The 14918-nt window shown below is 45.8% G+C and overlaps 1 protein-coding gene across 1 annotated transcript in view; it reads left to right on the top strand.

The window, feature by feature from the left end:
- PTH1R (parathyroid hormone 1 receptor) overlaps positions 1 to 14918 on the top strand; it is a 124699-nt gene that overhangs the window by 76602 nt on the left and 33179 nt on the right. Inside the window, exons 3-4 of the mRNA XM_009333267.1 lie at positions 11067 to 11177; positions 12724 to 12842. Of these exons, the coding sequence (XP_009331542.1) occupies positions 11067 to 11177; positions 12724 to 12842 (230 nt within the window). The remainder of the gene's footprint in view (positions 1 to 11066; positions 11178 to 12723; positions 12843 to 14918) is intronic.

Raw genomic sequence — 14918 nt, 5'->3', positions numbered from 1 at the left:
AATTTTAGTCTCTAGATGAAAGCCTTTCGGAAAGAACAGGAAACCCTAAAATTTCTCTTCTACATACACAAATATTACATTTCAGCCATGGTGGGCAGCCTGATGCCACCCCAAAGTTAAACCTGGAAGGGGATGAAGTGAAATTCCCAGCCAAAAGCCATGAGACCTGATTTTTATTTTTTTTTTTCACCCATGAATTAAAAGCTGTCTTTCCCTGGTTTGGAAAAGGAGATGGGACATTTTGTGGGGGAAAATGAGATTTTTACACAAACCTGTTATTAGCAAAGGCCATCGGCAATCCTTTCTCAGAGTGCTAGGTGTTGCAGCTTGCCTCAAAATGGCTTGTTTTTTTAATAAATAAACCTATTTGCTAGGGAAAGGGGTTATTTTTAGTTGAGAAGCCACGTGTATTTACCTAAAGTGTGTGGGTTGCACATCTGAGTTTATGGCTCCATTGTCCCTAAAGGACCTATACCCAAGCCCAGGCTCTCTCTGGGCTTGCAGAAGCCCAGGATCTGTTCCTGGTTTTCTCTCCAGAGCCTCAAGCACCAGCCCCTGATATCCAGCCTGCCAGGTTCTCCTCAGAGGTTGTGAGTAGCCTCAGGTGCCTTGGAAGTTAAGGGAGACAAAAAGCATCCAGGGCACTCAGGATTTGCGCTAAACACCCCAGACTGCTGTAAACCCTTATCTTCTCCTGCTTTCTGTCTTCTCCCTGTTTCTGTTCTCAGTCCTTGTGGCTCAGTGATGCAGGGCCAGAACATTGGCCCAAATACTGTCCTGTAAACAACCAAACTGTCCCTTGTTAGCATGCTCCCAGCACAGTTTTGGCCTGGGGCAGCTGTCACTGCCCCAGTGGACACCATCTGGGGGCCAGCATGGACAAGGAGACCTTTCAAGATGGCAGCACAGACAAGACCGTTCTTCTGGGGCGTGCATGAGGGGGAGTTCAGATTCATGGATTGTGGATATGAGCCATGCTGGACTTGGAGGGCCTGAAAATGGGCTATGGACTGTTGTATTGACTAGTATAGATGCAATCAGTGAGTCTTGGTCAAGCCTGGGTTTTCTCATTGCATCTGTGGTTCTGGGATGGGTCAAAAGAGCACTGAAACCCTACAGAGAGATGTCATCTCCCACCCAACCCATCTACCAAAGCTACCATTCAAGTCAGCAAGCTGTGATGACTAGCAAGGGCTTGCAGCTCTTCACCGGTGGCTACTTGCCAGTCGTGCCTGAATTAGAGTTAGCAAGAGATAGGAAATACCAACAGCTGGCCTCTACCTGCAAAGGTTTATGGGCCAAGAGCTTCCGATCCCATTGAGAAATGTCTGCTGAGCAGCTATGTAGGTCTTGCAATGCACAGGAGGAATAGGTCTCAGGAGTTATGATAGGCATGAATGGTCCACGTGTTAGATATGTAAAGTAACATGGAGAAAGGGTGAAAAACAGTACATAGGGTGGCTAAACTGCAATACTAATTATCAACCTTATTTCTACGCTTACTTTAATGATTTATATGACCAACACTATCCCCTCTCAGAGGGATACCTGGAGGGTTTTGGAAGGACTAGACATACTGGAATGAGGAAAGAAGGATGCCTGGGCTGAGCCAGGCCAGTAGTGGCAGGTCGGATGTTATCAGATGGGACACTGAAGGTGATATTTCTTCTTTCAGGTTGTGAGTGCAGTGAGTGGACAGGCAGCATGTGAAATGGGCTAGTGATGTCAGGGTAGCCAGCTCTCTGGAGCTGTGTCATGCTAGCAATTGTCTGGTAGCACTTAGAACCTTGTGACTTTCCCATTCTACCTTGGGGTGAGTAAAGACAGATTGTGACTTGGAACAGCCCCTGGCCCATACGTCCTTCCCCTCCAAAGTCCAGTTCCTCCAGGGCTGAGCATGCAAAGGGTGTTTTGCCCACTAAACACTGGTGTGTAGACCAGAAAAGGTCTCTGAATAGTAACAGGCAGAACCTACATCCATCCATCCCCTCTCCTCACCCTCCCCTCATGCTGGCCAGCACGCAGTACCCATACGCACGCAGAGATGTTCAGAGATGCATGCACTGGCACAGGACACGCTGTGCACAACTCCACGGAGAGACACGGCAGCACCGTGTTCCCAGCTACTCATGCAAATGCCCTTGGCTGCATGCAGAGCATCTTTCCCCAAAACAGACACACGCTCCCCCTGCATTGCACAACACAGGTCGACAACAATACACATCCCTTCCTACAGACATACCCACCTACAGATCTGTACATACACATATGCAGGCACTCATACACCTGTGCTCTGACAGCCAGGTTTGAAATGCATCTGCACCACCAAACCCCCCCACACAGAGGCAGTGGCCCTCCAAGCCTCCCTTTCTCCCCCTCCTGTCCCAAAATGCTGGGTCATTTTTTCGGTTGCTCCTCCCTGCCTGTTTCCAATCCACCAAATGTCCTTCCCGTAAAAGAGTGACCACAATTGCACACCGTATTCCAAATGTGGTCTCCCTGGTGCCTTGCATGGTGCCAGAATAAGTCGGGCTGATTAATATTCCATACCCCTAGATAAACACCTCAAGACCGTGTTTGCATTTATCCAGCTGCCAAGCAGCCTCGCAGATGGTTTTAATGTGTTCTCCACATGCATGTACCACTTGCACAGAAATTGGAATTGAGACTGGGGGGAAGGAAAGGAGGGAGGAGGCGAGGGAAAAGTAACAGGCGGGAGAGAATTGCCCTCAATGCACCCTGGGGATACAGTCTGAGCAGTGAGCAGGCATGGCCCAAATATGCCTCTCCTTTCCTCTCTCTTCCACCAAAGCAACCTGCATCAGGCTGGGCTTTCTGACTAGGCTCAGGTGGGCAAGCAGAAACGAAGAAAGAGCAAAATGAGAGATGTATGTGGTGCAGCCCTTTCACAAAGCACTCTGTGACTGGCCTGTCTGCCTTCAGAAGGCAAGTCCTGCAGCAATGACATCAAACAGAGCATTTGCTTGCTCCATCCTGAATACCATATTGGCTTGTGATAATGACTACAATTTCCATGCCCTGAGATTTCAACCCTCAAGGGCTAAGGAGAGCTGCAAGGCACATCTGTTTTAAAACTACGGTAATCTGTGCTTCTATAGCTACTCTGTAGTACGGTACTACTGTAAGGGAGTATTCATGACAGTCCAAGCAATGATGAGATGAATGGGTACACTATAATAGTAACCTTCAGACACTTCTAGGCACTGAGACACGGGCCTTGCCTGGAGGATTTTACAGTCTAGCCTTAGAAGATGGGCAGAGATGGTCTGTGATAAAATGGCACACAGATGCAGAGAAGTAAATCAGATTTTCTGACTTATACCTGGCAGGCATATACCTGCCCTATTGTGATTGACATTAGAGGAACATGTCATTGAGTGCATTTTGATGAGGTGCTGGTAACTTCTAGTTAGATGGTGAACTGACGCGTTTCCACATGCCTTGTCTTCTCAAAGTGCTTATTTCGTGGTGGTGGTATGTCCTCTGCAGAGCTGGACGAGGAGGAGCTGTCTGCTGGTGACCTGAGTCCCTGCCCCAGAACAGCCCTGGGAAGGCAGTAGGTGAAAGTAGCATTTAGCACCATCTCTCCCAACATGTCCCTCAGACTGAAGTCTGTATTTCAGTGGGGGCTTTGTTGCCTGAACCCTTGGGGCTGCCTTCAGCTGAAGCTGAGGACTTGAGTGAGCTGGATTGACAGGCTGAGAAGTGAAAAACAGCCTTATAGGAAATGCATCAGGAAACTAGAGGAGGTGACCCTTACTGGTGCAGGGATGTAGTGGTGGAAAGAGAGGCTGAGCTCTGCTGTGGCTTAGCTTGTCTTGAGGGCGTGATGAGCTGGGTGTCTCGAGACCAAGAGATGAGAGCATAATTACATACGGGAGCTGTGTTGGCGTCTTTGTACCTGAGAAGGAAGGAAGGAGTAATCTGGACTGTTTGGGAATTTGTCTTGTCCTTGGAAGTGATTGCCTCCAGCATGAGTAAGGTTATTTCTGAGATCTGGAGTGGAGATAGGTAGCCAGCTGGAAAACTGAAGTGTCTTTGGGAAGCACAAGTGACTCTGTTGATCATGAGACAGCAGCATGCAAGATATTGAAGTAGGATGAAGATGCACTGACCTGTCCCAGCGCGGGGATGGCAGCAGAGCTCAAGAGGAAGCTGTGAGTGACATGGTGCTCTCCTCCTAGCCCCATTAATGCCACAGCCTCCATTTGCTCTAATGATACCATCTTAAAATTACCTGGGGACATGAAACTTACTGACCTCATCCCAAACATGACTCATCTGAAGGATAGAAGCTCTCTCTTAATTTCCAGTATAAGCTTTGTTCACCGCCAGTTTACACCTGTTTATTTTTGCATCATTTTCCACTTTTGTAGCTCGTCTCCATTGATACTGCTTACCAACAGGATAAGAAAAACCTTCTTTCTCGTTCTGTCTTGTTGGATTAAGCAGACCGAACCTTTTATTCTCCTCCAGGGCCACCAACGAAATCTTCCCACCCTACCAGTCCTTCCCTGTTGCTGGAAGATTTTTTTCTTTCTGTTCTTTTTCAACAAAGAAACTTATGAGCTTTTCCCCAGAGAGGTTATTTTGTCTGACCAGTAGCAAGGATGTCTCAGGACCTGTGAAGCCTCTTCTAGCAAACTACTATGGGATGAAGAAGCAAAATAAGTCTTAGAAGACAAAGCTTCAGTCCCTGCCTCAGCAGTCGGCTTTTACCAACCTCACTTACCTGCCTGTGTTAGGTTTGTAGTCAGGGAGCGTGGTGGTCACTGATCCTCACTTTCTCCACAAGAACAGTCGCCCTGTCTCCCTGACCTCATATCAAACTACAGAGACAGACAGGAAGACACCAGAATGAGGCATCTGCGAAGTCTCTGGGGAAGAAAAAGGTCTTGCCTCGCTTCCAGCTCCTCATGTGGTCCTGCAAGACTAATTTCGTCAGCACTAGAGTGGTTGGTGATGGTCTGTAAACATGAGAAACTCCAGTGTAATTCCTACCTTCCCTGTCTCCATCCATCCGATTTATAGCTCTGAATTTGGAGGAGCTCCACCCACATACATATATGCCTGAGAGAGAAGCAATATCCTCCGTTCAGCGTTGCCTGAATGACTGATACACATCCAAGACGCTTAGGATGTAGGATATGTATGAGATTTACTTGTTTTCTTAAAAGTTTATGAATTCCTTTTGACTTACATCTTCAGTGAATCCTACTATTTCTTCCAAGAAAAGAAATGTTTTGCATTCCCAGTTCACTTGGAACATGCGACTTCGCATCCCAAACCTACCCACCTGTATCAATCCAAACAGCATATTTGAACCCTCAAACTATTTTTCATCAAAAGAAAGAAATTTTCAAGAGCTTTTCAATCAGCATTTAGAACAAACTGGCTCCCTCCTGATTATCTGTGCCTCTAAATATTGTTAACAGTGTCTCAGGAGAGACTGACTTATTTTTAGCATGCCAAAAGCACACTACTTGCAGGTGGTGGATTTTTTTTTTCCAATGACGGCTTATAAAAAAGGTTGTAAAAATGGATTTTATTTTTTTTATTTTAAAGTATAGCCATCAGGAAAAATTGTCGGCTTGTGGATTTTTTATTGTTTTCCTGAAACTCCTCACCATTTTTCAGATTTCTTCTTGTAATTCAGTGTGGATCTCTTTTCAGAAATCACCAGGAGAAAAGGAAAACAACAGAGAGAAACCAAGTTGTTAGTACTGTTAATATTTTTATAAACCAAGAAAAAAATGTTTGAAGGGAATATTTGAGAAAACAAACAAAAAGAAAAGTTTTGTTTGGATTCCAGCACAATACCAATGGAATATATGGTATTTTCCCTCCCCATTTCATCATCAGCTCAGTTGTTAAGTGACCTCTAGAGTGAGTAAAATAGGAGAAAGTTGGAGGCATAAGGTGCAGAATTTGGTCCTAGTTATCATATCAGTGGTCTCAAGCTGGTGAAATTAATGGTAAAGGTGCCACAGAGGAGACAGGGGGTGGGGTGAGGGAGGAAGGAAGGGATGTGGGGAATCACGGAATCATAGAACGGTTTGGGTGGGAAGGGACCTCTAAAGGTCATCTAGTCCAACCCCCCTGCCGTGGGCAGGGACATCTTCAACCAGATCAGGTTGCTCAGAGCCCCGTCCAACCTGACCTGGAATGTGTCCAGGGATGGGGCATCCACCACCTCTCTGGGCAACCTGGACCAGTGCTTCACCACCCTCAGCGTGAAAAATTTCTTCCTTATATCTAGTGTGAATCTCCCCTCTTTTAGTTTAAAACCATTACCTCTTGTCCTATCAGAAGGTCGATGGTTTGTCTCCTTAGATGGGAGGAAGGAAGGTATTAGACATAGGAGTGAGAGAAGGACGGTGGGGCTCCTGTCTGGGACAACAGGTGTGACACAGAGGGGAGAAACAGCTTTTGGCTGCATTAAAACCCAGGAATGTGGATCCAAAAATCACAAAGTGTGGCTGGTTCTGACATCAGTCAATATTTCTGTTTGAAAAATGTTTTACGAGAGTTTCAGTCAATGTAGGAACTTCTCAACCAGGAGGTCCAGAGGCACCTGGCTTGACCTGTGGATGTCGCCCCCAGGTCCCCCCTACCACAAACTGATAACTGCAGTCCCTCTTCCCGACCCAATTCCTCTCCCCTTGCCCCCATGGAGCCCTGGATTGGCAAGAAACAGCCATGCTGTGCCTAATTTTAAGCTATGCACGTGCCAGTTGGCTGGTCAGTCAGCAAAGGCTGGTTGGCCAGGTGGCAGCTGCCAAATGTTCACCTGCCCTTCCCTCTACTAATCATCAATCACTGCAAAATTTGCAGGAAGGAAATGATGACTGAGATGTCTTACCCCTCCTTCAAATTTGGCTGAAATGGGTTTTCCAAGCATGGAGCTAGGAGAGAGAGCCGGGGGATGATGGAGAGATGGAGAGGACGTTAAAGAGGTTTCTTTGTGTTGTGACAGTTCATGATAACAACGACAGATTCATTTGCGTCTTTTCTCGGGTGATTCAGATGCTTTCTGAAGGTCGAGTCCAACCAGATCCTTATCAGCTTTAATAAATCAATTCCATGGCTCAATACACAGACGCACGGAAAGATTGCAGATGCAGTGAGAGGCAGCAAAGATGATCTTTTTTTTCAAATTTCTGGGGCAGCTGATGGCTCCCCAAATTTTCCACATGACAAAGCAGCAGTCCAGAGATGTCCCAACACCGGTTTGCACTGTGTTTCCTGCACAGAGCCTTCAACCCTCTGCTTTTGGGGGCGATTTTGGGAATCAAAGTGCCCAAAAAGAAATAATTGCATACTCTGTTATCCAGAAACCATCAGTTTTCTTTTGAATGGGTCCATTGCGAATGTGTGCGTGTGTATGTTTACAGCATAACTAGGGCGCACCCACCAAATATTTTTCCACATTAATATTTTCTGGACAAATATTGCAGTGTGATACTCAACGAAACTACTTACAAGTGAAGGCTGACCTTCGCAGGTTGTTCTGAAGATCTTAGAAAAGTGGAAGGTTTTTCTCTCAGCATTTCAGAGCATGACATTTGGATGAATTTTTTTCTCCTCAATGTTGTTTCTCCACGGCATTCATTTTAAAGTTTACCCAAACTTATTTATTTTGTAAAAAGAATTGGTTTTATTTTAAGTAAGACCACTTTGAGGGCTAAATGAAATCTTTATTTACTTTCTTGTCTGCAAAAAACCTCAGAGATAATAACATTTTGTCCTAATCCAAATTTTGTGGGGCACTTATCTTCCTTTTTCTTTTGATCCTTCCAGAGAACTGAAAAATAAATAAACTGTTTTTCACAGTGTAAGTAATCCTGCAACATAATGAGCCAAAGGGAAGGGCTTTCCCAGTTTTCATGAATAGGAAATCTAGTATTATTCTTCCTCTAATGTGACTGGAAGCAGAAAAGATGCAATAAACTTCTTCATCCTCTTTATCAGCTGAGGAGTTTTAGCTCCTCTATCCTCCCTCCCAGTTAATGCTTTAGAAGATAGGCAGTGCTCCTTTTCATAGTCTGGTCCTTTTCATCAGCACTAAATTAAAGACTAGAAATCAGCTGTTAAGCTATGAGGTTTTCTGTTGTTTTTCATGTCCCAAAAATACCAGCAAACTGAATTGACCACTGTCAGCTCTGACCCTGGAGGGCACCGTACCAGCCAAAGGTCTTTAAAGCAATCCTGGATTCTTATTTAATCTCGTGAAAGCACATTCATTATAAAGGAAAAATTACTGTTTGGTTGAAAGATTGTTAAGGCACTAGCTTTGATATTAATGAAACATGCTGAGACCTTGGCCGTGCTTATCATTTCTTTACTAGTGGAGCTCTTTCGCGGATAAGAGCAGGCTGTTCTGTTTTATTTTGATTTGCATGTAACTCCTCTCTGTCAGACACTTTATACGCTGTTGATGAACTCCTTCACAGGCTGCCATTGGTACGGAGGGCAGATGCTGCTCTGAAAGCAGAGCTGGGGCGGACTCACCAGTTTTTGCTTTTCGCTTCAAATACTCTACTGCAGCTGGATTTTAACGGATGGGTGCAGTTAATACAGCCCAACGCAAAGGCGTATGTAAGCACCAGGTTAGATTTGGGTGCGTCGTCCTTCCTCAGGGACTGGAAATGCAGCCCACGTTGAACATCCACGTCTGAATGGGAACTTGCTCCCTCATAGGACCAGGAGCTTATGGCTCAAAAGCTGCAGAAATGGGTGGTTGACAAGCTGGAAGGATGTAAGAGGTGGGGAACGGGTTTTGACTTCCCTCTTTTTAAAGCAGTATTGAAATGAGGTCAATTCCCACAGCTTTCAAGAAGCCTGGAGGATTTCTCAACCCCTCTAAATGTGGATAAGTTCTGGCTTTGTCCCTTGCAGGCTGAATGAAGAGACGATGAGGAAGATGAAACTGCCGGGAGGGTGGGCAGCCCATCTCCCAGGGCAGTCTGCCTCCATCGCTGGTATCTCAGCGACTTCAGAGGCTGGTGGCAAACCCCGTGGGCTGCAGAGCTCCTTCATGACCCTCTTAGCCTACGTGCTCATGTAGGACATGATGCTGGAGCCCCTGAATCATTGGCTGGTACCTCCGTTTGTGAAGAGAGAAGCGAAGCTTCTCATAATTACGGGTCAATAGAAGACCTGCCTAATTACTTCTCAAGTTCTGGAGAATTGCAAAATGACAATTAAAGAAGTTTAAATATATACTTGCATACTCGCCAATTTTCAAAAAAAAAAAGGTTTTGGGAAAAAAGGCAGACATAAAATGTGGGAAAGGACTGTTTTCTTGGTTTGTATCTCTGCTTTTCCTTGCACTAAGCACATAAATCACAGATGTCTGCAAATAAACTAACATACACAGAGGGAAGAGGGAGATCTGTGTATGGCGGGAGGCAGGATTTCTCCTTCAGGGCTATTTTAGCTTTCTTCAATCAACAAAAAGTGAGAACAAGGATGATTTAAAGAAAAATCCTGTAACAACCACCTCACCACTCCCCTCTCAAAAGGTTAGGAAGTAGCAGTGAGCCTAGCAAAGTGGTACAACAGAGAGAGAGAAACAGTTCCCAGGGTATTTGCATTCCTAAGGCAATGGGGCTCATGTGATTTCTCCACCTGCCCATTCTCCTTCTGCTCCTTTTCTGAAAACCTGTGACTGAGCAAAGGGCAGAAATCCAAAATAGTGAGTAAGCAGGGGCGAAAGCTGGGAAAACTCAACAATTGTACGCTGTGCTTGGCAGGAGGCGACCGGTCAATCAGCGTGTGTGCACTGCCAGTCAATTAGCATGGGCACGGCTCCAAACCAATCGGTGCATGACCTGCATCTTGCCCCACGATGACATCATAGGGGAATGGAGGGAGAGGGAAGCTGGGACTAGTGAAGTCATAGGCGAAAAGGATGTCAGATGGAAAAGGCTGCAAATCTTCAGGAAACAGAAATTCCATTGTTTCACTCCTTATGAAGCAAGGTAATGAAATATTCTCTCTTTACGGTTAGAAATAGTGCCACAGTCACCTCTCGATAGATTCTTGCTAGTCTTAGTGTTACTTAAAAGCGCACCCAAATTCAGGCACAGAAGCGCATCTGAGAAAGCAGCAAAGCATTCCGGTATAGCGTAGCACTGGCTGATGTAAATAATAAGTTAAAATTACAGCTGAATTTGGATTAATGGTCTGTAGGCATTAAATCAGCCAGTCTACTCTAGGGGCGCGAGTAGAATCATAGAATCATAGAATCATTAAGGTTGGAAGAGACCTCCAAGATCATCGAGTCCAACCGTCAACCCAACACCCCCATGCCCACTAAACCATGTCCCTAAGCGCCTCATCTACCCGTTTTTTAAATACTTCCAGGGATGGGGACTCCACCACTTCCCTGGGCAGCCTGTTCCAATGTTTAACCACTCTTCCAGTAAAGACATTTTTCCTCACGTCCAATCTAAACCTCCCCTGGCCCAACTTGAGGCTGTTTCCTCTCGTCCTTTCGCCAGTTACTTGGGAGAAGAGACCAACAAGAGTACCTTTCAGGGAAGCCTGAACTGGTAGCTTTGAGCCTCACAATAATGTAGCCACAGCATAATCTAGCTCCTTGGTAGCCTAGGTTTAAATCTGTGCTGCCATATCAAGGCTAGACCCAGCCAAGCTCCCTTGGGCATCTCCAGGTTGCCCGTCAGTCTACAGAGTCCTGAATGCTCAAGTCCTCCTGTTCTCCACTCTGTTCTCCTGCCCCATTTTCATTTCTTCCAGCCCACAAGGAAAAGCAATTTTCCAGAATCCTTGACCCCTCTCAGAGAGCGCTCAGCTATTATCCCATGTCTGACCGTGTCCTTCTGAAATAAAACTTGGGAGAAGCTGCACCTTCTGGAGCTGAACACTAAGAAGAAAATCGCAATGATGCCTAAAAGCGGCTTTCTTGAATTGAGTGACAGTGTTGTTGGCTTTCTCACGGAGAGCTCTCTCCAAAAGGTGGGACATTAGTGCCACCTCTGCCTGTCCAGTGACTCCTCTTTATCTTTGTGTCTCTTCCACAGATGGCTTTTGTCTTCCCGAGTGGGACGGTATTGTCTGCTGGCCTGAAGGTGTGCCAGGCAAAGTGGTGGCTATGCCGTGTCCCGAGTACATCTATGACTTCAATCACAAAGGTAGGTGGTGTCCTCAGTGGCAGCAGAGCCTGGTAAGCTGCACCAAGGGGAAGCCTGGGAGTCAGAAAATTAGAAATCCTCTTTAGCATCCCTTTTTTATCACATGGTGACTGCCTTCCAAACAGGAGTAAAGCCAAGGAAAAGGAAGTAAAGAAACAGCTTTTTTTTTTTTTTTATGCTGAAAGAAAAGCTCTGTTTTAACCTAAACAATGACAAATTTCCCACCTGCCCCCCCCAGACTGTAATGGGGCATTATAAGCACCAGTTACACGCTTACAACTGGGCAGCCTTGCAGCGTTACAAACCTGCATTTGTTTGACGCCACAAACTTTGCATAGCAATAGAAACCCACAAGGTATTCTTCCAATTTATATTCTTCACTTCACGGGTTTGTTATTTCTAGCCCCTGATCTCTGCCCAGACCCCTACGGTGGGTACCCGAGAGCAGCACTGGTAACCAGAACATGTGAATTCCTCCCTATCTCACTTTCCCTCGGGCAGCACATTTCTTGGCTTGCTTGTGGTGCCGCAAAGTCTGTGCACGTTTTTAGAAGCAACTGAAGTACACTCGCTCCTCAGTGTATTTTCAGAGCTAAAGCATTCTCTTCTCTCAGGCAAAGCTGTGCACCCAAAGACTGAAAAATTAGAGAATTAAGACTATATGTTCCCAGCAGAGCGCTGATGCTGTCTTCAGAAAACAAGTAATGATATTCCAGTGCACCCTGGTTGCCCACAGTCTGTCCTGCCTTTTCTATAAGGGATTGTGAGCTGAGGCAGCTTAACCCCTGGCTGATGACTTCTCGCAGAGACCTCTGCACATGCACTTCACATTAGAGCCAGGAGGAACAGGCAGTCCATCCCTTTTTTCTCCATAACCCAACATGGCACAGATTCCCCACCTCACTGATGTCCACTGGTCAAGTCAGCTATGGTGGGAGTCAGATTAAGAACCTTAGATGCAGAGGTGTCTATAAGCTCTCCGTCTGTAGTCACAGGACAGATAGATCTGTTGACTGGTTTCATCCCTGTTAACTGTAATGGGACGTTTTACACACAGTTCATGTAATGATACCCCCCCACAGACATCTGAACATGGATGTTTTCATCTGCCAGCTGAATCCCAAGATGAAACCTTGCCTTCTCTCCTTTCTCCATCATCATGAGGAGCGTAGCCATAGAAAAATCTATCTTGAGATGCACTGAATCTCTAAACAATGAGCAGCACAATATAGATCACTGTTTATTTTCGTAGGGAGAGCTGCAACTTTGAGGATGATTCTGTACTTTGGGACTTTTCAAAGCTTCTCTCCTTGGTTTGTAGACCCAATATCTTAACCTAAACTAAGTGCAACTTGTTATTAGCTCTCTGGTGTTTCTCAGCTAGAAAATTGATAAAGTTGCTAAGGAGATGGAAATTGTGTTCTTGCAGCTGAGCTTCAAAGCAGGCAGGAGGCATCAGGGTTGATGGGATCCACCCTTGGAAGAAGTTTCTCCTGTCCTACCAGGTCTGGTCCCATTTACTCTGTCTCTCGTTTCTCTCCCACAGGCCATGCTTATCGCCGGTGTGACCTGAACGGGAGCTGGGAGTTGGTCCCAGGCAACAACCGCACCTGGGCAAACTACAGTGAATGTGCCAAGTTCCTCACCAATGAGACGAGGGAAAGGGTAGGCAATTGCATTTGTGCATGGAGCATGAAGTGTTGGCCTCATCCAGGCCTAACCTAAGGAGCACTGTCTCATTCAAAACCCTTGATGAGCTAGTTTGCTGCCTGCTCTTGGAAACTATGTCAGAGCTTGCCAAAGCCACATCTTTGTTTTGATGGGGAATTATTTGAATTTGAAATTGTCCTTGAAGCCAGAAAGGGTTCCTCCAACTGCCATGATCCCGTTTGTACAGACATCTTGGGGAAACTTGAAACGGACTCAGGGACACTAAGAAGTGGTTGGAGGTTGTTCCATGCCATTGAGACTCCCTCTTCCCCACCAGGCAATAATTTTGCTACCAGGTTGTTACCAGTAATTCCAAAGTTTATGTGCTTGTCTGTGCTAGGGGTTGTACAAACACAGAGCTAAACGATGTGTCAATCAAACCAGTAGCAACCCCGCTTCTGTAGGTGATTAACAGAGAACCTCCGGGTTGAGAGGTCTAAATTAAGGATCAGAGGTTTTACGTGGTCTGTTCATTGGATATGGGTGGGGACAAAGTCCTTTGCTAAAGCGAATTAACATGTAAGAACAGATCTTGAACTAATTCTGGTGTAGTCACAATTTTGAAACAGGGACACCAGTCCAAAGTTAGAAGAGGGATTCATAGCGCATGGAGAGGGTTTGGTATGCTCCTGGGAAAAAAAAAAGAAGTCTATCTATACATCAGATCTATGGGCCTTATTTTTACACAAATTCAGGTGATTGGCCAGATAGTAGCTGGCAGAAATTTCCTACCTCTCTGCCTGGGTCTGAGCCCAGCTGGGGCTCTGTAGTGCTTCTGAACGTCTCCCAAGCTGAGTCCGTCACAGAAGCAATTCTGTGCTAACGTGACAGCAAAGCTGTCAGTGGAGTCGAGTCACCTGAGAGGATGTGGCCTTCTTGTTTCGCAGAGAAAGACATTTCCACCCACACGCGGTTCCTGCTCTATTTCTGTAATTAGCAAGGAATTTAGCAGAAACCTCTGGTTTCTCAGTGGTCCTTGGAAGATGTCCTCCTTGGATAAGGGGTATGGCATTAGCGACTGATCATTTGCAGCAAGGGTTATTTTCAGACAGTTGGAGATAAAGATCTAACCACAAGCCTCACGGTGGGGAGCAGGCTTGAAGATACACAGTCCTTTGGGGAGAATGTTCTTAATTTTACATCCAACCACAACATAGTTTTTTTGTATTTTTTTTTCTCAACGGTGAAGCAACATATGAATGAAGTTGTTTAGTGAGGAAGGATGTTATTTGAACATCTGCATGCATTATATCACGCAGCCAAGGAACAGACAAGGTTGTATACACCAGGTACTGCTCCAGCTACTTAATAGCAAAGCGTGTTGTCTCAGTGCTGGACGATGTTCACTTTTAGAACAAGTTTGGTGGGACTCATCTTTTCCCAGTCCATATAGTGGAAAGAACTGTTTTATCCCCAGAGGTTTCTGGGAAGTTTCTGGAGTAGGTGTTGGCATCACTGAGCATCTTGCTCGCACTGAGAGCTTTACTAAGTTGCACAGCTTCTTGACCTCTCTGAAGTCATTGTCTCCCCTGTCCCACCTCTCACAGCCATGTCCTCAGGTGGGAGTCATCTGCTGCAGACCTCTGCATCTGAGCAAGTCTCCTAAATTTCCTCTAGGGAAAGGAGGTCCTTTCTTTTAAACCTCTCATGCTGGCAGCTAGGATTTGGTCAAGGTAAATAGGTAGGGGAAGGGTACGAAAAAGAAGAGAATTGTCCATTTGTTACCAGCACAAGGAAGAGATAGAGACCTTCCACCCCCAGGGCTGGTAAAAAAGGCTGAAAGCGAAGTCTGTTCTCCTGGGTTTCATGTATCTGTCTTTGTCTGTGTCCCCCGAGTGTAGAGGTGGCCACTGCACAGACAGGGGACTTGGGCTGTGCTTCCTAACAGAGAGACGTTAGGTGAGGTGTCACGATGCAGAAGACTTCATTTTTATTCTCAACCTCTGCTCTTACTTGGAAAATTACTGCTCCTCATGACCTCTCCCTTTATGAGCTGTTTTAATAAACCGTCCCAATATTATCATCCTCATT

This window comes from Pygoscelis adeliae, unplaced genomic scaffold (assembly GCF_000699105.1).
Source record: "Pygoscelis adeliae isolate BGI_AS28 unplaced genomic scaffold, ASM69910v1 Scaffold88, whole genome shotgun sequence".
NCBI lineage: Eukaryota > Metazoa > Chordata > Aves > Sphenisciformes > Spheniscidae > Pygoscelis > Pygoscelis adeliae.
The sequence above is the reverse complement of the archived record's forward strand: the minus strand, read 5'-3'. Positions and strand labels throughout refer to the sequence as shown.